The sequence below is a fragment of the Phoca vitulina genome, unplaced genomic scaffold (genome assembly GCF_004348235.1).
Source record: "Phoca vitulina isolate PV1807 unplaced genomic scaffold, GSC_HSeal_1.0 scaffold41, whole genome shotgun sequence".
NCBI classification, from domain to species: Eukaryota; Metazoa; Chordata; class Mammalia; order Carnivora; family Phocidae; genus Phoca; species Phoca vitulina.
In genome coordinates this window covers 13,700,746-13,723,865 of record NW_022589744.1, presented here as the reverse complement: position 1 = coordinate 13,723,865, position 23,120 = coordinate 13,700,746, and the positions used below count along the sequence as shown (strand labels likewise).

The window sequence follows — 23,120 nt, the reverse complement described above, 5'->3', positions numbered from 1 at the left end:
GCTTGGCTGCCTTTCGTGGGAGCCCAAGGGGAAACATCAATTTGAGGATTGACAGAAACACACAAAGAAAGGTCTTTGCAGAATCTGAACTAATGGGCCCTCCGGTTAAGTCAGGCGAGGTGGCGAGAACTCACGCGGGAGCCGCGGGGCCTGCGTCCCAGGGCTAAAACCTGGGTGGCTGAGCCTTGCTCTGAAGACAGAGGCGGGGTGGCCGGGATTCCTGCAAGGAGGCCCCTGCTCCTGCCCCGCTCCGAACCCCGGCAGTGACATCAGGGAGGCAGATGTGAGGTTTCCTCTGAAACCTTCTCTTCCACTAAAATTCATTCTTTTAAAAAATTCAACAGATATTACTGAGCGCCTACTCTGGGTATGTGCTTGGAATAAATTAGTGAACCAGACAGACAAAAATCTCTATCCTCCTGGAGCTTACCTCTTACTGGGGGAGGAGGATGGGGAGAAGGGAAGAAAGAGAGAGAGAGGAAGGGAGGGAGGGAGGGAGGAAGGGAGGGCAGGTGGGAGGGGAGAGGGGCGGGAGGGAGTATAAATGAGTGTTAACAGCAGTGGTAAGGGATGCAGTGCTGGGGAGGTGATGATGAGTAGGGGCAGGTTTAAGGGGCTTCAACAGAGCTGGGGGGTGGGGCACAGGCTGAAGTTTCAGATGTTGGCGGGAGAGGAGGTGACGGAGGGGGTGGAGGAGGGCGGAGGACACGGCGCTGAGAGGTCTAGGGCCATGGAAGGGACTCGGGTTTTCGTTCTTAGTGACGTGGCTGCCATGGCAGGTTTGGGAGCAGAGGCGAGCCCTGAGGTGGTCTTTGTATGTCAAGGATCCCTCCAGGTGCTGTGTGTGAATAGCCTGGGGGCGGTGGGGGGGGCGGTGGGGGGGCAGGCGTAGGCACCGGAAGACCGGTTAGGAGCCTTTTGCCTTAATCCAGGAGAAAGACCACAGAAGGTGGTGGCCCTGGACCAGCGTGGCTGCGACCAGGGTGTGAGGGGAGATTGGATTTTGATCATAGAGCCCGTGAGACTGTGAGACTCTGGGTGGGTTGGAAATAGAGTCTTCGAGGAAGACAGGACCAGCCCCAGCATATCTGGGCTGGACAACTGGAAGGACAGAGCTGCCATCAGCTGGAGGGGGCAGGCAGAGCTGGCTGTGGGGCGAGGCGGCTCTGCTCTGGCCACGTCGGGCTTGAGACATCATGTGGACATCCGAATGGAGACACTGAGTGGGCAGGTGGATGCAGGAGTCTGAGGGTCGGGTTGGGGGAGGTCACTGGGGTGAGAGCAGATCCAGAGGAATGACACCCTGGGACTCGCCGGCATGCACATCTCCAAAGTGTCCAGCGAGCCTGATGGCAGCGACCGGGAGAGTCTGGTGTCCTGGTTGCCAAGAGGCGAGCGTGTGCCCAGAACAGGGAGTGACCAGGGAGTGACCTTCCCTTGTGTTGCTGAGTGCCATACTACTGGGGTCATGCCCTGATGTCTTCTGTGACCTTCATTGGCTTACAGCTGGTGGCAGTTCTGAGAGAAGTCAAGTACTTGGGCTTCCAGCAACAGAAAGAGATTCCAAGCAGCGCCGAGAATCTGTTCTCACAACATGAAACCTTCCGGAAGTTTGTGGGCAACTTGGAACTCATCGTTGGCTGGTACAATGAGGTGAGCTGATGTAGTTTTGTTTCGTTTTACTTGCCAAGTTTGGGGTTTTGTTTAGAGCAAACGCAGGTGTAGGATCTCCCAAGGGCAACAGAGAGAGTGAGTACTTTTCATGTCGAGATGTGGTTCGAGCCACTTGGCTATTGAGGCACACGGGGGCAGCAAAAATGATGACAACTCAGAACAGCTGAAGATGGAAACTTCCATTGGACTTTGGCTTATGTTCTAGCTCCATGACTGCTTAGAGGGGCTTTACTCTCCTAAATGTATTTTGCTCCAGGTCATATCAAAGTCATTCCATTACACCCATTAACGTGTAGTGGGTTGGGCATCTGCCAGAATCTGGGCAGGATGACAAATTTCCCAGCACCATGCGGTGGGGAGGTGGAGGGGGAGAGCTGCCCATTGAGGTAGGCTAGATCGGGGCCTGGGGAGGGGACAGGTGCACGTCAGCTCTGCGGATCAATTCCTTTCAGGGCTGTCCGGGTGGTTCAGTCAGTTGGACATCAGACTCTTGATCTCGGCTCAGGTCTTGATCTCAAGGTTGTGAGTTCAAGCCCCCATTGGGCTCCACCCTTTTCAATCAGAGCTGGGGATCTGACACAAGGAATTGTGAAGAGGCTGGTTCTGAATAAGAGCAACTGACTGGCCTTGGGGGACACGCCCTTCTGGGTTGGTAATTGGAAGGGGGCCCAGAGAGGCGTGGACGCGGGCCACCGCGGACCGTGGCAGGCACCCCCTTCCATACAGACCCCACCTGCAGATCCCTCTTCACTCCCACCCAAGCCACAGTGGATTAAGATGGATGTGGGCTCTGCATGAGTTTCCTGGGACTGCTGCCATAATCGACCACGGACTGCGTGGCTTCAAATGGCCCACATTTACTCTCTTCCCGTTCTGGAGGTCAGAAGTCCAAGATCTGTTTCCTTCTGCTCAAAGTGTCATCAGGGCTGCTTCCTCCCGGAGGCTCCAGTGGGCTAATCTGCTTCCTTGCCCTTCCCACCTCCTCAAAGCCACAGCTTTCCCTGCTCCACCTTCAGATGACAACCACCCCCCAGCCTCTGCCTCCTTCTTCCCCCTGACCTAATCACCTCCCTCTTCTAAGGACCTTGTGATTGCATTGCCCCTCCCCCCATAACCCAGGATGTCCTCCCGGCACCAAGGTCTTTAACTGAATCACCCCCAAAAATTTTCTTTTGCATGGCCACAGATCCCAGGGATTAGGATGCGGATGTCTCTGGGGAGCCATTTGACACCCCCCCACCCACCTAATCCAGCAAGGGGCCCACAAGATTCCCTCTCCTTGGAGCCCTGGGAATTTGGAGGAGATGCCAGCCTCCTTCAGGTGGGAGTCCTGGGGAAGCGGAGGAACAGAGAAGGGCAAAAGCACAGACTGCAGAAGGAAGGGATCCGGGGAGCGTAGCCGGCGGCCAGAAAGGCCCCCAGCAACGGAGGAGGATGGATGTGGACTTTGCGGGTCCCATCCCGGTGGCTCCTTCGGATGCGTCCAAGTCTGTGGGTTTCCTGTTTGTGACCTTAACTCGTTCTGCACACCCTCGCGCGGTTTGAGCTAGCTCCAGAAGGTTGATGGTTCTCGCAGCCAGCTTGCCCCCAACTGGACAACTGTCTGGGGCCAGGAATGTTATTATTTTTGTTCTTGTGCTTTGTGTCTCAACTCTGTCCTGGAGATGCTTCTGCTCACGGATTCCTGACGCGAAGGCCCCTTTCCTAGAGCCGCAGGGCCGTGTGTCTGCTGCCTTCCCTGGCCTGTCCTGTAGGGCCCCGTACCACATGCCCAGGTCCATCCCGCACGTGGATGGGGAGCTCTCCCCCCTGCTGTCCTGCCCCTCCCCAGCTCCCTTGCCCAGTTGCATCTGAGCTGGTGCTCCCGGGAGCACAGCATGGCCGCACCTTCCCTTACGGCAGCAAGAAACAGCAGCAGGAAGGCCGTGAGTCCAAAGGGCGCTTCTGGGATCCAGGGCTTGCTTACCAAACATCTCGTGTGGGGGATGGTGGCCACTTAGTACCGTGCATTTGCCCGAGCCCGGGAATCTGGTGCCCACCTCAGGTGCCGACCAAGGGAGGAGTGGGAATATCATCAAAGGTTTACGAGCGAGGCCTTGGGGAGACCGAGGAAGCCCCCTGCCCTTGGTAGAAGTGACCTCCTTCAAGAACACGCTGGGATAAGCGAAGGCAAAGTGGAGCAGGCCAGGTCGCGCCATCACATAGATTTGTAAAAGGTCATCACCGCCCTGCCACCAACATGTGTCGCCCAGCAAAGAATCAACGACCGATCCGTCCCTTACTCCATCCCACGAATTAGGGCATGGCGGTGACGTCACAAAAATGTGTTCAACAGAAACTAAAAGAAGCTCGTTTTCATTAATCTCATTTTTCGGGATAAAATTTTAATGATCTCACTTATTTGTGCAGCCAACTACAAAATAGCAGTGTCTGCCATAAGTGCATTTCCTTGACTTTGCTTTTCCTGGAAGCAACTATCTTCAGACTCAGAGACCTTCGCGTTTGCCCCCCCGGGAGCCCCTCCCAGCCGCGGCGGCGCCAAAAACGTCCGTGGGCTCTTTTCAGAGCAGAAGACTTCCCATGGTGGTGAACCAGAAGAAAAAAGTCCAACCAAGTTTATTTCGAGTTAAAAAAATTTGATCTTGGGGCGTCTGGCTGGCTCCGTCAGAGGAGCGAGCAACTCTTGATCTCGGGGCCGTGAGTTCGAGCCCCACGTGGGGTGTAGAGATGACTTAAATAAATATTTTTTTCAAAATAAAAAAATTTAAAAAGTTTGATCTTCTACTTCTGTATTTCCAAACAAAACCCAGCCACACGCATCGCTGTCCACCCCGAGAAGCGCGTTTCTCAGCCGTGAGCCCTGCCGCTCTGTGAATACAAATGTTGGACTAGGTGGGGAGGTGGGAAGTCAGGCCCGGGGCTGGCTGCCCGCGGCGATTCTTCCTGGTGACCCGGTTCCCCTCTTTGGAGCCCTTCTCCCCAGGCCCTTCGCATCCCTAGCGTGGTTTCTGTTGCCAAGAGACACCACCGGCCTGCAGACTGCTCGCATCTGTTCGTGTCCGAGCTAGAGAGGGGGTCGTGGTGCCTTGAGGAATCCGCTGGGGTGTCCGAGGGACCACGCGAGTGTGCAGTTTGTCCACATCACACTTCTGGGGCCAGAGCCCTAGAGGTGTGGATTTATAACATAGGCTGTTAAAAAAATACACAGGACGTACATATTAGTACCTGGAATTTGATTTATACATAATTCCCAATTAAATGACACTAATTGCAATCAGTTTGGTTGGTACCACATAATAATCTTCTCACCAGGAGCTTTGTTTACTCTGGCAATCCCAGCAGCACGGTGACATTCGGCTGCTCCTCTGGGCTGTCACTGGGGGAAATAGGCAATGAATGAGTGGCCGTCCCGAGTCGCCGAGTATCCACGTGAGTTGTGGGCGGGACGCAGCGGCCCAGCTGGGCTGGCCCCGGGTGCTGAGCCCGAGCACACCTGCCATCCCTGCCCGTCCCCAGGGACTCAGCATCTTTCCCAGCTGGTTCGGTTCTGCAGAAAGGGCTCCTTGCAACTCTGTTCACAGGATTTAGTTCCTAACCCTACCAAAGGGGCACGTCATGAAGTGGTCTCACATGGGATACAGTCTCAAAGCGAGGGCACTAATAATGGGGAGGAGACCACGGCCTGTGGTAGTTATTTAATATCTAAACTCTGATGAGTGGAGTCAATATCTCATGTTCGCTCACTTTGTGATTCTGTAGATGCTCTCTCTTATTTCTGTCCTGTTTCTACTCGTCGTAAGTTCTAAGCTTTATTTCTCTGCCCTCCCGATCCCCGAAAACACTTGAGGGAGAAGGATGGCAGGGCACCGTATGACAGTACCAAATGTATGGAAAGTGTCGTTCTGAAAGGCAAATGGTCAGCATCTCACGTACAGTTTTAATTCTATGTGCATCCTTCACTTTATAAAGTAGGGGTGTCCTTGAAAAGTTATATAAAATAAAAATGTTGCTAGGTAGAAGGATATTCCAAAATTCAAATGGTGCTTGTGATTTAAAGGGATAATTTAGGGGCGCCTGGGTGGCTCAGTTAAGCGTCTGCCCTTGGCTCAGGTCATGATCCCAGGGTCCTGGGATCGAGCCCCGCATTGGGCTCCCTGCTCAGCGAGAAGCCTGCTTCTCCCTCTCCCTCTGCCTCTCTCCCTGCTCATGCTCTCTCTCTCTCTCTCAAATGAATAAATAAAATCTTTAAAAAAAAAAGGAATAATTTATAAAACCTGGGTACACCTTCCTTCTCCTTTTTCCCCCCTTGGTTTGTGAATTGACGTTTTTTAAAGCATTAAATTAATTTCTTGGAGCAGGGTAGAGCTGGATCAAGACTATTACAGAACCCATACCGTCGCTCCGATCCACAAACAACTTGAACAGCTTCCCTGCAGACCTGGATCTTCTTTATGTAACCAAATTTCACATTTGGGATTTCTGACCAAGGAGAGATTCTGAGCCCAGGCCTGCTCCAGCTACCCGTGTCTGTTTCTTTCTAAGCCAAATAGAAACAGTTTTGGATTACGCACTCCCTGCCATCCCATGATCACCTTTCCTTCTGTTTCTACCCCATACCGTGGGTAACTAAGAGTGAAGTATATGCCTAAACCCTTGGTGATAAGAATAGTTTGGCAAGTTGAAGTCTCCTGGAATTTGATTTATACATAATTCCCAATTAAATGACACTAATTGCAATCAGTTTGGTTGGTACCACGTAATAAGACCCTTCCTGTGAGACCATTTTAAATCCGGTTGGATTTGGAACGAAGGCCCTGAAACCCCAGCCTTTGTATTTCAGATAAAGACCACGGTGATGGAAGTAGAATCTCCACTAATAAAGTCGGAACTGGAAGACATCGATGTCAAACTACTGAGTGCTGAAACCACGCTCTTCTGGAACAGCGAAGGTACCAAGGCCACGTTCGACTCACCGTGGGTTCAACCTGGGGGGGAGGGAGTGTCCAACCTGTCCAGCGTCTGTCCTATGACACAGGCGAGGGGCTGCTTCTGCCTTCCGGCTGGGTGGTCCACTTTGACTCCAACAGGGTTATGTTTAAGGCCAAAGGATGGTTCCCCCCTGCTTGCCCAAAGAGACCATTTGTCTCACTTACAAAGGAATCAGGCAAAGACCCCCTGGGGACCTCCAAGGGTCCCGAAGTTTCCACAGTGGGGTTGTGGGGCCTGGGGCTTCGTGGTGGGTTCCCACGCAGGGGCAGCGGGCAGGCCCAGGGTGGGTGTCAGAGAAGCAGAAAGAAGTGTGCCCATGAGGCAGAAGACCTCCTCCCTGACCTCCCTCACCCCCGGACCCACCTCTGGGTGGGCATCAGCTCCGAGCCTCTCTAAGCACCTGCGACTTGCCTTGTACCATCTTTTCGGCCCTCTTTGGCCATATCCTGCCTTCACTGTCTCAGTGAGAAAGTAGGACAGTCCACCTCCTTGAAACCAGGGTCAGCCTGGACTTTCTGTGCAAAGAAGTCTATGCTTTTTCTTGTCACTGCTGTCCAAGGACGCACCTCTTTCCAGCTGCTGCAGCCCAGGGCGCTGAGACCAGTCATGTGTCCCCAGTGCTCTGCTGGTGGCTGGAGGGGCAGGGCCGCAGGGGATGCGGGGTCCCCCGGGGGAACTAATGACCCACCTACTCGGGCATAAGGAAGTCCTGCTCCCAGAGAGGGAGTCCTGCTCAGCATTGCATTCGGGGAACTCCGGATGAGCAGTAGATGTATTTTCCAAGAGCTGTCTCATTATGATGAGCCTTCAGCCGGCCCAAGAGAAGTTCTTCTCTTACTGATTTGTTCATTTTGTAAGATCCCTTTATGTTTATATTTTAGGTGTGTTAGAATATATTCAAGAGATGCGAGAAATTCTCCAAAACTTGCAGAATAGGATACAGAAAGCGAAGCAGAATATAGATGGGATTTCTCAGGCCATGAAGGTGAGTGAGCGGCAAAGTGTGGAGCAGGGCTTCATCGGAGGCCCAGGAGAGGGTCCCAGGGAAAAGGGGCCACACGGAGATGCTCACAGAAAGTGCCAAAGGCAGCAGGAACTTGCTGTTTGAGGCTCTGGACCATACAACAATGTCAAGGTGGCCCCAAGGCAGGGAAGTCCCAGGCCAGTCTGCAGAATTCAGGTCTGTTCTGTTCTGTTGAGCTCAGCAAGAGTGTTTGCAGGGTCCCCTCTGTGCCAGGCCAGAGCCGGGGACAAGGGGCGGGAAGGTACACGGAGTCTCAGCCCCGCTCAGTGAAGCACCGAGGTGACTTTCACTCAAGCCCAATCCAGAAAATGGGGGAAAATCCCCCACAGCAGTTCTTTTTTTTTTTTTCAATTTTTTTTTTTTAAGATTTTTTATTTATTTAACTGAGAGAGAGAATGGGAGACAGAGAGCATGAGAAGGGGAGGATCAGAGGGAGAAGCAGACTCCCCGCTGAGCGGGGAGTCCGATGCGGGACTCGATCCCGGGACTCCAGGATCATGACCTGAGCCGAAGGCAGTTGCTTAACCAACTGAGCCACCCAGGCGCCCCCCCCCCACAGCAGTTCTGTTGCCCCCACAAAAGGGACTCGTCCCTACTGGGCCTGCTATTTGGAGCTAAGGACCCTCCGCCCAGCTCTGACCATCCACCCCTCAGCTCAGGCGCCTTCCCAGGGTGACTCCTCTGGGCCTGATTGGGTAAAGCCTTCCAGCGGTCTCCTGGCCACCCCGAGCCCCTGACTGGTTTTAAGGCAAACAAGATTCTCTGCTCAATTGTCCCTCTGGGGCCCCCAGGCCTCTCCGAGGGACAAGGACATTCGCATCGACAAGCATGCCCTGAAGCCATGAGAACAGGCATTTCCCCCAAATGTTCTCCTCACTCCCACCTTTTCCCTGCAGGACTGGTCAGCCAACCCAATGTTTGAGAGGAAGGACAATAAGAAGGAGGCCCTGCTGGATTTGGACGGAAGGGTGGTCAACCTCAACAGGCGCTACACTGCGGTCAAGGAGGCCGGCCTGAAGATCCAGGCCATGGTCATGGTAAGGACTCGCCCACAACGGGCCTCGAGGGGGCACTCACTGTTAGTAGAAGAGGAAGAACGAGAGATGCCATAAAAATGGCTTTAGGGTCACGGAAACTCTACTATCTTTAATCCAGGAGTCTTATTTTCAAGAAGCAGACTATCCTAGACGGACACTCGGGCGATGAGTGTGCCCTCCTCCGTGCGAAGGGGTCTGCAGTCCCTACCCTGCACAAAATCGGTATAGGCAAGTGACATCTCTGTACACGGTCAACACATTTGGTTTCCCTGAGATACACGGTGTGAGGGCGGGCGCTGAGTGCGTAGCCGATGTCCTTCACGGTTTCCTGTCCAGAGTGTGAGGGGGAAGCAAAGCATGTAAATGCAAGTGAGGAGCGTGGAATGTGCGTGCATGGTTTAAATCAGGATGGTGTGGTAGCACACACGTCCTGTGCTGCCGAGAGCGTGGGTCAGCAGCGGTGGGCCTCTGTCCCTGCTGGCACGTGCCGAGGGAGGAGGCCAGACGCTCGCCGGGCACCCCTGGGAGTGCAGCCTGGGTTCCTGCCAGTGTGGGGGTTCTCACGCCTTCCTCACTTGGCAGCCGTTTCTATCCAGCTCGCATGTTAGCTCATTTCCGAGGCAAATGTGAAAGGTGGAGTTCTGCATTGGCCTAGAAAGAGAAAATTCTCCCTTGAGCTCAAGATATTTTCAGGGCAGTTTTTGGGGAGGTTTCCCAGTGCTTGGTACAAATCATGGATGTGGACTTCAATGATGGGTCATCACCCCCAGACAGCCTGCGGGCCCCACTGGTGGAAGGTGTGTCGCTGGCTGTTCTCACGGTCCAGCCATTGCTTGGAAGGTCATTGCCCCAGTGGAGTGACTTGACTGGACCAAAAAATATTTTGTCTCGTTTTCAGATCCTCTTCCTTCCCCCTTTGCCATGGTACCAGAAAGTCCTACTAAATGAAAATGTTAAAATGCAAACATATTATTTGGAAGAATTAACAGATTAATCTGTTAACGCTCTCGGGTGTGTTGGAAACAGGGCACAGGAGAGATAAATTGGGCTAGGCTAAGGGAAAGGTTCACAGCACAGCAGTGCAGCCCCAGGACAGGCGAGGAGGCAGGGCAGCAGGGAACAGGAGCCTAGGAGAAGTAGAGGCCAGTAAGCCGACAAGACAAGGCTTTGTCATCATATTTGCCAGAATCCTCTGTGCACATGATAGTTATTTAAACCAATTCTTTCTACCTTGCACTGAAGTTATTTAAGCCTGTGTCTTCTTTCTTTATTAGAAGATAACTGCGTGAGGGTGCAGACTGGGTCATATTCATCTTTGTGTTCCCTGTGGCACTCGGTGTCTTACGGATTCATCCATCCCCTCATCCACACATCCATTCACTCTTCCATCCATCCATCCATCCATCCATCCATCCATCCATCCATCCACCCATCTATACATCCACCCACTCATCCATCCATCCACCCATCCATCTATCCATCCATCTACTATCTATCCTCCCAACCACACGTCCATCCACACGTCCATCCATCCATCCATTGATCCATTCATCTATTCTTTCATCCACACATCCATCCATTCATCCACCCATCCACCCACCGATCCATCCATTTATCCTCCTATCCACAAATCCATCCACCCATCCATTCATCTCTCCTTTCATCCACACATCTACCCACCCACCCATCCATCTGTCCACCATCATTCCACCCACCCATCCATCCATTCACTAGCTCCTGCTTTGTCCCAGGCCTCCTGCTGCATGCTGAAGACACAATGGTGGAAAGGACAGTCAACACCTGTCCTCATGTAGCTTGACATCAAAGGGAGGTACAGACTAGACACAAATAAATAAAATCATTCACAGTTGTCATCTGTGCCATGGTAGGCACAAATAATGGATTGCTAGAGGGAATACAGATGAGAGGCAGGGACAGAAGCCAAGCCTGAGATGAATGGGGGGTGGTGAGGCTTTCCTTTGTGAGGGGGTGACATTTGGGCTGAAATCTAGAAGAAGCCAGACTTGGCAATAATGGGAGGGAGCAGCCTATGCAAAGACTCTGACATAGGAAAGGAAAGCTCCCGGCACATTAGAGAAGCAAAAAGCAGCCCTGTGTGTCTGGAGTATGTAAGCAGGGACAAGAGTAGCCCAGAGAGTCGCCAAGTGAGTTGGTCAAGCAGTGAGCGGGGGACCCTATGAAACAGCAGCTGACTGTGTGGTCCTGTTTGCAGGAAAATGCTGAACTGTTCAGAGCAGATACGACGAGCCAGTCCTGGAAAGACTACGTCAACTATGTTGACAACATGGTCCTGGATGAATTTGACCATTTCATCCGCAGATCTCTGAATTACTTCATAGACAACATGGTCTTGGATGTGAGTTATAAATATAAGATATGCATATATTTGTGCTATAAATATGGTGTTATAAAGATAAGATAAGGTCGGGGCACCTGGGTGGCTCAGTTGGTTAAGCGACTGCCTTCGGCTCAGGTCATGATCCTGGAGTCCCAGGATCGAGTCCCACATCGGGCTCCCTGCTCAGCAGGGGGTCTGCTTCTCCCTCTGCCCTCTTCCCTCTTGTGCTGTCTCTCATTCTCTCTCTCTAAAATAAATAAATAAATTAATTAATTAAAAAAAAAAAAGATAAGATAAGGTCTACCTTGGAATCTATAGTTTGCGGGTTCCTGACGAAAGACCAGGCTATCATGTTACAAATAACCAAACATTAGAACCTGCAGAGGGTGAACTACGCGCGCTGGCTTTAAAACTGAAAGTCCTGTATCCCAGGACTCTCTTTAGTCCCCAGCACTCAGGACGTCTGGTCACCTTCAATCTACCGCACCATAAATTGGCTATAGAATACATAAATGGTCCTACCTCGTTGCCAGGTGAGGGAAAGCAAGCACCACTGTCCCCTACTCAAGTGGATTGGGCAGGGGGTACCCTCCTGTCAGCAACATCAGCTACTAACCTACTCAACCCTCATGGGGTCCGAGGGGTCTGTGGGGTCCCTGGAAGTGTAAAGCAGGTCAGCAAAGGATGTGCTGGTTAATTTCATTCTGGCATTCTCCAGCATTTTCCATGGGGGTGAGCCCTCTCCCACCCATGTCTTTTTCATTACAATAATTCCCAAATGATTTTGAATACTGCCAGTAGGAGAAATCAAAGATCCCCCCAGTCCACCTAGCACACCCGCAGGAAAGATGTGGGGGAGGACAGCAAGACGCCCTTGTACAAGCTGCAGAGGATGGATGATTCATGCTTGAGCCCAGTGCATGTGTCTCAAAGGCCAGGTGTCACCAGACAATCACAGACCTGAAATTCTGTTGATGAAAGTCATCCTTATTACCAACCACAAGACTCATCAAGCAACCCACAATGATGCAAAGTGTCAGCAAGTTCAGGAGTTTATAGTTAATTAGTCACAATCAAAACGATGATGATGCCCTGATGATAAAATGTCCTTCTCCAAAAATCCCAGGGAGTCCCCATATTTGCAAGGGGCCTGGCAGCAGGAGCAGACCCCTGAGGGAGAGGCTTTAGAAAATCCTGGTCATCTGAGTTTGTGATGATTGACTTTGTGTACTTAACAATTCACTTGGACGCTAGCAAACACCATCCCTTGGTCATAGAGAAAAACCAGTGGGTTCTTGAGTCAACCGCCCATGGGGCCGTCATGGGACTGTGTTTGGAAGATTAGTAGCCGTGGAGTGGATCTCATGACCACCTGTGGGCCTTGGCCCGTACTTTGAGAATCACTGGAGTGTTGGACTAACCTCCATGAGGTCACCTGACAAATGAGGCCGGCACCCTCAGCCTCGCAGCCTCACGAGGGGGCTCCAGGAACAGACAGGGTTACTGTGCGTACCCACTTTACGAATGGGATCCTCCCGTGGCTGTGAGGGTTGTCCTTTCTGGAGGACTTGCAAGCCGGCCTGCCTCCTGGCCAGCTCCAGCATCTCACAGCAAGTCATTTTTGGGGCTCAATGAATTGGTCGCGAGGCAATTTTGCCATGAAAATAAAAAATAAAAGAGAGACATTAAAAAGATCACAATGAAACGTGAAAAAAATGAATAGTACTAATACTTAATGTCTTCCTTCGTGATGAGAGGTATCCGTTTTCCAAATACTTGGGTGCAGACTGGTAACCGAGCATGGTACCTGTGCTCCTCCCTGGCATATTGTCTCGTGGACGTGGATGCGCGCCCAACGTTCCATGGGAAACAACAGGAGAAAGCCGACGCTGTCATGCTTTTGTCACTGAGCTTTGTCGCATTGTGACTGATGCGTCCTCAGGGTCCAGGATAGTCTAGCGTGCAATCTGGCTGTACCCGGTCTTGTTTCACTCTCCCAGAAAGCTCCCCACCGTGTTTTCGATCAGGCCGATACACGTAGTTGTTATCCGCTGTCATCCACTATGAGGGCTAGCTGAGATTTCGACCGTATGATAAAAATGTGAGTGCCTCCCAGAACCTTGTCAATGGAGACCCGAAACCAAACCATCAACCAGTTATTTTATCTTTTATGGCGGAATTGTTTCACTCTCAATTAGTTATGCGGCGGGGATGCTCACAGTGGAACTCCCTAGAACTAAAGACGTGAGCGTTGTGCTTTCCGGAGCACGGCGACACCCATCCTGCCCAGCCGTGACCCCACCAGCGCCTGGGAGTGAGCCAGCCGCCGCTCCCACGCATCCTATGTTACTGGCTTAGTCCTCACAGTAACCCCAAGAGATGGGGACAGTTGGTGTCTCTGTTCTGTAAAATGATTATCCTCATGTTATGTATCTGGGGAAACTGGGAGGGCAAGTGTCTTGCCCACGGCCACGCGGCTGGTAAGTAGCGAGTGGACACAGCTCAGCACCAAGGCCGTGGGCTCTCCCCTGCGCTTCCGTGCGTGCGCTGGCCCCCTCCAGCCTCTCTGGGCCCTGCTCGGGGGCCCCTGGCGAAGTGAGCTCTCCCAGGTGGCCCCAGCCAGCCTGAGTCAGCCCTGGCATGCCTCGAGAGAACATCAGGGCCTTGGGAGTGGTTCCACCGAGCTCGAGGCATTGACCCCGGGCCGGCCTGTTTCAGGAGAGCGTGGCGCCACTCTTTGAGGTCCGCATGGAGCTGGACGAGGACGGGCTGGTCTTCCATCCATCCCTGGAGGTGGGCGCGGACCATGGCTTCCTGACGCTGATTGAGGGCCTGATCAATGACATCTACAACGCAGCCAAGCTCATCCCCCGGCTGGCCAAGGGCCAAATGAGCTACAAGGTCAGTCCGGGCTCCCTTGCTCCAGCTGCCTTCCTAACTCAGCAGTGCCCCGTCAGTTACCTTTTAAATGCCGATGGCTCTGAGTGTGAGGAGCCGCCCAGGGGTGTCTATCAGGTCCTCAGGACGCCAAACCGCGTTTCCCTCCCCACTCCGGAAATCCCGCCGTTCTTCCCAGACTGGCTTCTCCTAGTCGGCCTGGTTTTCATTCCCACTTGGCCAGAGCGCGCTCGTACCCATTTCCTGGTGTTTCCCTTGTTTCTGTGAGTTAAATGCTCACAGTTAAACGTCCCCTCAGCACGCAGGCATTTTGACAAACGTGTCCTCGCTGGCTTGCGCCTCCAGGTACCGTCGATACATGAAGTACCTGTAAGCAAAACAGATCGGATTCTCCGGACACAAAAGGCATAGGAAGTTTTGCTTCTCCGAAGGGAGGTCTTTGGAGGTGTGTGTGTCGGAGCATTGTTTGTAAGAGTGAAACAAAACCTGGAAAAGACCTAAGTGCCGTCAAACAGGGGAGCTGGCTCAACAGACGCTGGCCCGACCGGACAAAGCGTCTGCATGAGTCACCGACCCCAGCCTGGGGTGGGGAGACGCTGGCGGCAGGTTATGGTTTATCAAGTTGTGGAACAGTGTTTAGAATATGACTTCATTCATTGAAACAAACAAAAATCTGTCTTCCAATGATACGCTCCAAATTGCTAGGAGTGCTCACTTCTCCAGCAGGAAGGGGGTAGGGAGGGAGGGGGCTGGGACAAAGGGATGCAAAGGGGTTTTGATTTCAAATACTTCTGCGTTGCTTGAGATTTTTGATAATAACAGGCGTGAATTATTTGCAACATTTACAACGAGAGGCTCTATACTATCAGGGAGGAAGGTATATGTGTGCGTGTGAGCGTGTGTGCGTGTGAGCCTGTGCACGCGTGTGTGCATGTGAGCGTGTGCGTGTGCGAGCCTGTGCACGCGTGTGAGCGTGTGTGCGTGTGAGCCTGTGCACACGTGTGTGCGTGTGAGCGTGTGAGCCTGTGCACACGTGTGTGCGTGTGAGCGTGTGTGCGTGTGAGCCTGTGCACGCGTGTGAGCGTGTGAGCCTGTGCACACGTGTGTGCGTGTGAGCGTGTGTGCGTGTGAGCCTGTGCACGCGTGTGAGCGTGTGAGCCTGTGCACACGTGTGTGCGTGTGAGCGTGTGTGCATGTGAGCGTGTGCACGCGTGTGCACGGTGAGGTGAGTGCACAGAGGAAATCCCTCGCAATGTCAAGGACAGCTTCCCCGATCAGCTGAGTGTACGCTGCCTGAGTCTGAAAGGGTGGGAGGGGGTTTCCAGGCAGACGGTGTCAGGCCAAGGGGATGTGCCTGGATGAAGCGTTCCAGGGTCCAGAATAGAGTTTGTCACCAGAGATCAGCTCAGGTATGGACGCGGGACCCAGTGTGCTCCAGGCTCTGGCAGGATGCACGTCTGGAGCTCCTGAGCCCCCCTGAGCTCTGAGGGGATCCACCTGCTGATGAAGACACACGTGGAGGAGGACAGAGCAGAGCAAGACAAGGGTCCTGCCGATCATGCCATAGCCCAGCCTGTGCACGCCCCACACCAGCCTCACTTGAGCCCGTGGGATCTTAATTTGCAGAGGTGGCTGAGTGGCCGTGTGGAGAGGTCAGTGCCGTGGAGAGAAGAGTTAATGCTGCTCACAGTTCCCATAGAAACGAGAGGCCTGGCAGGTGGTGCGGGGCCACACGGGGTCATAGCAGGTGCAGACGTGGGGGTGAGGGGCAAGCCCAGGCCAGAGCCTTTCCAGAGGTTTCTGCAGGAAAAGGCAAGGCAGGTGGGGGAAACTGCTAAGGACTAGCCAGTTTGCATTAATTGGCGGCTCTGGGCTCCAGGGGTCACCTGCAGTTATCGGGTACCTGACCCTGGGCCACTTAGGATAGGAGGAGTATTGGATAAAGCGGCGGGGCGGGGGAGGGGAGGGGGGCAGGTGTAGCCTCAGAGCTGGTTGGTTTGCTTATGAAGGGTATGCTCCCTTCTGAGCTCTTCCTCTCTCTCAGAATTGGCTAGTCCCCAGAAGGGCAGTATCTCCCAGCCAGCAAGAGTTTTTAAGATGTCAAGGCATCTTAAGATACAGAAAATAAAAACCATAATGAATACACACACCCCACCTTGAGATTCTCCAGTTCCATGACTCAGTGAGTTGTCTTGTTGCTTAAACCAACTTGGGTTGGGTTTTCTGTCGCTCAAAACTCAAAAAATTCTGTCCAGATCAGGCCTCCCCAGTTCCCTGCTCTAGCCATCCATGGTAGACTTCTTTTAGTTCCTCAAACATCTGCTTCCTCCCAGCGCAGGGCCTTTGCATGTGCTTTGCTGTTTCTCTTGCTCTTTGCCTAGCCATCCATCAGTTCTCAGAACAACGGTCACTTCCTCAGGGAACATTCCCCGACCTCCTCCCTGCTACGCATTAAAGCAAGGGGCTCAGAGTCTGTGATTTTTTGAGGAATGCCCAACCCCACGCCTGGACCACACCCTCCATGTGACCAGCACCCACCCCCTCATGTGGCACACACAGCAGGTGCCAAGTTACTCTTGCATGAAAGAATCAGTGTGCGAGCCATCCTCGAGTCTGCCGGACAAAAGTCACATTCAACACAATCTTCTCTCGGGAGAACATGGCCAATTGGCAAATTGCTCTGTTTTCCATCTTGAGAGGTTAGCAACACTTCCACTGGCAGAGAGACACCCTCCAGGGTGGAGACATCCAATCAAAGCCGTGACCACAGGCCAACGCTCGCCGGTCTGCTTCTCTCCTGCCCCCTTGCAGGCAGACCTGGAAGACATGACGGACCTCATAGAGATGAGGGAGGAGATGTCCAACCTGGTCATCAGCGCCATGAAGGAGGCTGAGGAGTACCAGGACTCCTTCGAGAGGTACTCCTACCTCTGGATGGACGACCCCCAGGAGTTCATGAAGGACTTCCTGATCTACGGGCGCGCGGTCACCCCGGAGGACTTGGACACCCGGGCTGAAGAGACCCTCTCCAAGACGCCACCCAGCCTCACCCAGTTCCAGCAGCAGGTGTGTGTGCAGGCTTCCTCACCCCTGCAATTCCTGCCCCCTCCCCGGGGGGTGGGGGCTGCTCACTGGGCTTGATTCAAACCTTGGTGAATGGTTTTTATTTTTTATTTTTTAAGACTAAAGATTTTATTTATTAATTTGAGAGAGAGAGAGAAAGGGAAAGAGAGAGCATGAGTGGGGTGGGGGGCAGAGGGAGAAGCAGGATCCCCACTGAGCAGGGAGCCCCATGTGGGACTCGATCCCAGGACCCTGTGATCATGACCTGAGCCGAAGACAGATGCTTCACCGACAGAGACACCCAGGCGCCCTGGGTGAATGGTTTTTAAATGTGGGTTTTATTATTATAGTGGTCTGGTGCCTCCCAAAAGAGCAGATGACTGCCATGGGAGAGAGTTTGTGACTCGGGTTCCAGGAGGTGGGGGCACGCCTAGCCCTACAGGGCCACGGGGGAAGCACCAGCGTCAGTCCCAAGGCAGAGGGACAGAGGGGAAGGGGGGATCCACAGCCCATGTTGTGGTTTTCACAGGGAAGACAGGGCCTGGGATTGGCGAGTTGGAGTCATGTTGGACTCCGGGGTGTAGGGGCGGCCCCTTGTTGTCTGGTCCCTGGCCCTGGGGTGAGTAGGATGGGGAAATATTGGCCCCGAGTGCAAAGAGGGTGGTTGGGATGCAGGCTCTGGGTTGGTTTGTATACGAAAGACGGGCTCCCTGGGAGTGGTCTGCTCTCTCTGGGAGGCCGCCAGCCCTGGGAGGGGCAGGCCCAGCAGGGTCAGTGAGGCCCGGGCAGCAGAGCATCAGAAAGATAGAACACAAGACAACGAGTACACACACCTCCCCCTTCCCCATGCATGGTGGGAGAGAGACGCCCGTGAGCAGAACCCACGGGGGAGACGGGCGGGTGGGGGGCAGCTGGCGGAGCCGAGAGCCCGGAGAATGCAGAGCAGCGTGGAGAGAGCTGAGTTTAGGGCGCCCGGTGGTTGCCGTGACCACGATCACCTCTTGAGCTCCTGGCCGATTCTTCAGAAGCCCAGCCGGCCTTGCCCGAGGCCGTCCCCTTCCGACAGGGGCTGGGCTGCGGGGCTGCAGGGGTCCCGGGGGAGCTGGGAGAAGAAGAAGAAGTAAGCTGTGGGCAGGGCCGCCCTCCTCCCACCGCAGCCCGACAGTGAGCAGCGGCCGTGTTTTCCAGATCGATTCCTACGAGAAGCTGTACGAGGAAGTGTCCAAGTGTGAGAACACCAAGGTGTTCAACGGCTGGCTTCAGTGTGACTGCCGCCCCTTCAAGCAGGCCCTCCTCAACATCATCAAGCGCTGGAGCTTGATGTTCAAGCGACACCTGAGCGACCACGTTGTCAACAGGTGGGTGCCCGGCCCCACAGCCCATCCTGCCGTCCCGACCGTGACCTCGCCCGAGGAGAAACACGCTTTCGTGGTGTCGGCGGGGCGCTCCTGCCGGGCAGGCGTGGGGGTGAAGGTCAGCGTCGCGGTCAGCAGCCCCCCCACCCCTGTCCAGGGTGGGTCCCAGTGGACAGGGGTCACCTGGCTGTGAGTGGACGCCCCGGGCTTCGTGGGCCCTACTCATTGAGCACCTCCGTGTCTGGAGCCGCGAGGGCAGCAGGGCCGCCTGACGTGTCGCCAGGGGACAGGTGACCGCGCAGTCAGGGGCGGCGGTCAGGGCCACGAGGGGCCAGGAGGGAGTGCAGGCTGAGCTCCCATCGGGAGGCCAGTTGGAGTGGAGCTGGGGGGGCGCAGGGTGGGGGTCAAGAGCAGGTGTCCTGAAGAGGACAGGAGCTCTCCCTTGCTCAACAGGGCCCCACAGTGTAACTGGGGAGTGCCCCCCACCCCCCGCCCCCCCAGACAGGCCTCACCCCCACCATGGAGGCTGGCACCCCTCACGGGGGCCTCTCGTTCAACAGCCTGGCTGACCTGGAAGCCTTCATGAAAGTCGCCAGGACGGGCTTAACCAAGACCCTCAAGGAGGGAGATTACGACGGTCTCGTGGAGGTGATGGGTCATCTGATGAAGGTCAAGGAGAGGCAGGTGGCCACCGACAACATGTTTGAGCCCCTGAAGCAAACCATTGAGCTGCTCAAGATCTACGGGGAGGAGATACCGGAAGAGACACACCTGAAGCAGCAGGTGGACAGCGGCCGGGCGCCCGCCATCCGGGGGGGCGGGGGGGGGGGCGGCCCGGGGCGGGGGGGGGGGGGGCGGCCGGGGGGGGGGGGCGGGGAGCCAGCCCAGTGCCGGGGGCCTTGCAAGTGGAGTCCAGGCTGTTGTGCCCAGGGACAAGGCCTCTCACATGGGACCCGCAGGATAGACCTCCTCCTGTGGATCCAGGGATCCGTGTGGAATGTCAAGGGGGGAGAAGGCTCCCTACAGAGGAAGGGACAGTGAGGTGGCCTCTAGGGTGAAGCCGGTGGTTCCTCCATTGAATTGTTGAATTAAAAATGTCTTCATATCCCACACCTGCCCCCAAGGACGGGTCAATCCTGGGTGCGGGGGGGGTGGACCAAGATTGGGGTCGGCAGAGCCCCTGCGGAGGTTAGGGACATGGCAGTGAGGCCGAGGGAGGGGCCAGCTGCTGCGGGAGCTCCCTGACCTGGAAGGTGCGTGTGGCAGGGCTGGCCCAGGCAAGGTGGCAAGGAGGAGGGGAAGGGTCCTGAAGCCACAGCCCGCCACCCCCTGGAGGGTCACCCTCATCCCTTTCTCAGCTCTCTGCCCTACTCTGGATCCGGGCCGAAACCCTGCGGCAAGGGGGACGGCAGGGGTGCGGGGCAGGGCGGGCAGGAGCCGGGAGGCGCTGCCCGGGGTCCTGCTACCAGGCCGGTGGCCGCCCCTGCTGCCCTGCCCAGGACCAGCAGAGGACGCGGATGTGAGGGGTGTGCGGCCGGGCCCAGGGGCGACGGGCGTGAACCGGGCTTTGAATGTCCCGCCGCCCACAGAATGTTAACTCATCATAGAGGAAAGGGAAACCCCTGTCTTTGTTTTGTGGGCGAAGAATTCGTGGGCTGGGACTCTTTCTCTTCAAAATATTTTGTGATCAGAAGTCCAATATTTGCTCAAGTGCGGACAACTTTGAAAGCACAAAAACCCATCTGATTGTTAAAGCCGTTCTGGCAAAATTACAGAAATGGGGGACAGGCTAGTGGTTGCACCTGTCGAAGGTCCGCCTCCCGGGGCGCCGGGGGCGGGGCGGGGGGCACACAGGACTCTCCGTGCTACATCTGCAACTGCCTGTGAGTCCATGCTATTTCACGATGGAAAGCGTTTAAAGGAACAGGGAAAGGAAGGGACCGTGGCCTTTGTCCGCTGTAGGAGCTGCCGGAGCAGTGGACAAACACCAAGAAGCTGGCGATCCAGGTGAAGCAGAACGTGGCGCCCCTGCAGGCCAACGAGGTCAACATCCTGCGGCGGAAGTGCCAGCAGTTCGAGGTAGCGCCGCCCTGGCAGGCTGGGCTGTGTTTCACCCCGGGAGGCCGGGCTGTCGCCGGGGAGGGTGACACGGGCACCTCTCCCACAGCTCAAGCAGCAGGAGTTCAGAGAGAAGTTCCGGCGAGAAGCCCCGTTCAGCTTCACCGACCCCGACCCCTACAAGTCCCTGAATAAGGTAGGTCGGTCAAGGACCCCGGTGCCCTCCCAGCCTCTCCTCGAGCTCTCATCCTTGGCCCCGAGGGGCCTGGCCTCGGGGCCGCACGTGCGCACAGGTGTCCACGCACACCCGTGTGGCCTCCGCGCTGTGGGGTGCGGCTCGGCCGAGGGTCCCAGGCGTGGGAACACACCCCAAGCCCGGCGATCCAGCCCAGCTGCTCAGCCCCGCTGTGCCTCCTTCGTCCCTGGCTCCTTCTCACCCAGTGGCTCCCTGTCACCCGGCCTGGCACTCACCTCTGTGCCGCTGTCTTCCCCTCCCTGGCCACCGTGTGCAGTGCGTGGCCGAGCCCTACCATGTCCCCTTCTGTTCCCGATGTTAAGTCCACAACCAGCGTCCAGCGTACGAGCACCACCGGGCTGGGCCTGACAACCCTCTCGCAGGGGAGCGTGTGAGGCACGCGGGCGTGAGCACAAAGACCCCAAAATGCCCTTCAAGGTCCCCCGCACGTGCCCTCCCCCAGCCTCTGCTCTTCTCAACAGCTTCGAAGCCACCATTCCCAAAGATCCCACTCCCCCAGCCCCGCAGAGAGGCGCACGGTCTCTCCTGGAGCCCACAGGGCCCGGGCTGGGTTCTGCAGAGATCCGGTGTGAGCTTGTTTAGGAACCAGGTCCGTGCGTGCCAAAGCCCTCTTGGAGCCGCCCGCACACACAGGGAGCCCATCTTCACATCCCGCACACGCGCGTGCACACACGCACAGAACGCTCACACACTCGACCCCGAAGCCCCCACTCTCACTCCCCTGGTTTGGAGTGACTCTTGCTTTCCTCCTCTTATCTAGACTGTTCTCATTTTCAAAGCAACCAAGCATTACCTCCTTAATGTTTAATAAGGTAAAAAACAGGGGGTGAGAATTGAGCCATCCTGAACCTCTCCGGAGGAAATCGGGCATTCGTGCCAGGCCCGTTAAAGTCACTTCTCACGCCTGAACTCCCAAAGCCGGCGCGCTGGCCGTGCGACAGAAGCAGGGGGCTTTGGAAGACGGGAGGGGGCGGGCGCACAGTTCCCGCCGGTCGGTGCGCGGGGTCAGAACACAGCACCTGGCCGGTGAGGACGCAGAGGAGGGCCACCGGGAGGCGGCGGAGGGCAAGAGGGAGGCCAGCACTGAGCGTGAGCCACGCTGCTGACCGCCCCCCTCGCCCGCCCCCAGCAACAAAAGAGCATCGCGTCCATGGAGAGCACCATGGAGGCCCTGTGCAAGTCCGGGAGCCTGTTCGAAGTCACAGTCCCAGACTACAAGCAGCTCAAAGCTTGTCACAAGGAGGTCCGCCTGCTGAAGGAGCTCTGGGACATGATCGTCATGGTGAGGGCGATGGCAGTCTCCCGGCGTGGGTGGGGCGGGCCAGCACTGCGGGGACCCAGGGTGGGGGGTGAGGGGAGGCGCTAGGTCACACTCTTCTTGGAAAGGAGGGTAGCGCTCGGACACCTGTTGGCTTCAGCCGGCCTCTCCTCCCAGCTCCCCCGTTTCCAGAGAGATGTTAGCTCTTCCCTCTTATTCCCTCCAGCGAACTGCAGAATCTCTGTCAAATCCTCCTCCCCTCCAAGAGAAACCATTATGACTTTATACAGAACTGGATTTTCTCCGTGAGCTACTCTGGGGAGCATTGCCCTCCTGGTGTTGATCGGGGTTCTCCCCACACATGAGCATGCTCCGCCTCTCCGTTTGTCCTATTTTTTTCAGTACATCATAGTAAAATGTTGGACATGTCTTCCTTCTGACCACACTGAGCCTCTTACAGAGGGGAAAGAGAGTGTCTCCAAGTCACAAGCTCTGTCCTCGAGAGAGAGGACAGACCGGAGCCTCTTGATAGTTACTTTCTCACAAGGAGCTGAACGCGAGTCTCTTGTGTGTGAGGGACATTCCGGAACAGAGTCGGTAAAGCCAGAGAGGACGGGTGGCTGCCCGTGCCCTGGATAAACAACAGTCCGCACAGACCTAGAGAATAAAGCCTACGTTTCCCAGGAGTTAGCATTTACAGCCAGACTATTTCAAGGAAAATCCTCCAAAACACACTGCCCAGGACACTTTTATGAAAACAGGATACAGAATAAGCTAAAACCTAAAAGAGCCACTGACTCGGTGCCCACAGGGCATTAAGGTTTCGTGTCTTAGCATCTTCAAGGCCGGTCTCCTGTAAACAGCCGCCCCTCTTTGCCTTATGCAACAAGTAGGCTTGTCCAGCCCGGGCCTCCGGGCCTCGAGCACCTGTGCCAGCAATCTCACTCCGTCCATCCCAGCTTCACGTCCATTTCCAGCCCACATCAAATTGAAGACCGCAGGTTTTGTGGCCTTCCATCTCCACTGTTGGTAGGGTTCTTCCCGGGGAGATTCTGTGTCCTCGAGCTTCTTCTAATACATGGTCATCCGTCAGTAGAAGCTAGGTTACTCTGCACTAACAAACAGCCCTAAGAAGACCTCCGTGTAGTT

At 55.2% G+C, this 23,120-nt stretch overlaps 1 protein-coding gene across 1 annotated transcript in view; it reads left to right on the top strand.

Moving 5' to 3' along the window:
• The window catches only part of DNAH17 (dynein axonemal heavy chain 17), a 97,354-nt gene that overhangs the window by 12,236 nt on the left and 61,998 nt on the right, over positions 1–23,120 (top strand). Inside the window, exons 14-25 of the mRNA XM_032429380.1 lie at positions 1,507–1,653; positions 6,515–6,623; positions 7,545–7,648; positions 8,584–8,724; positions 10,958–11,101; positions 13,802–13,984; positions 16,793–17,047; positions 18,233–18,402; positions 18,960–19,182; positions 20,362–20,478; positions 20,567–20,653; positions 21,843–21,995. Of these exons, the coding sequence (XP_032285271.1) occupies positions 1,507–1,653; positions 6,515–6,623; positions 7,545–7,648; positions 8,584–8,724; positions 10,958–11,101; positions 13,802–13,984; positions 16,793–17,047; positions 18,233–18,402; positions 18,960–19,182; positions 20,362–20,478; positions 20,567–20,653; positions 21,843–21,995 (1,833 nt within the window). The remainder of the gene's footprint in view (positions 1–1,506; positions 1,654–6,514; positions 6,624–7,544; positions 7,649–8,583; positions 8,725–10,957; positions 11,102–13,801; positions 13,985–16,792; positions 17,048–18,232; positions 18,403–18,959; positions 19,183–20,361; positions 20,479–20,566; positions 20,654–21,842; positions 21,996–23,120) is intronic.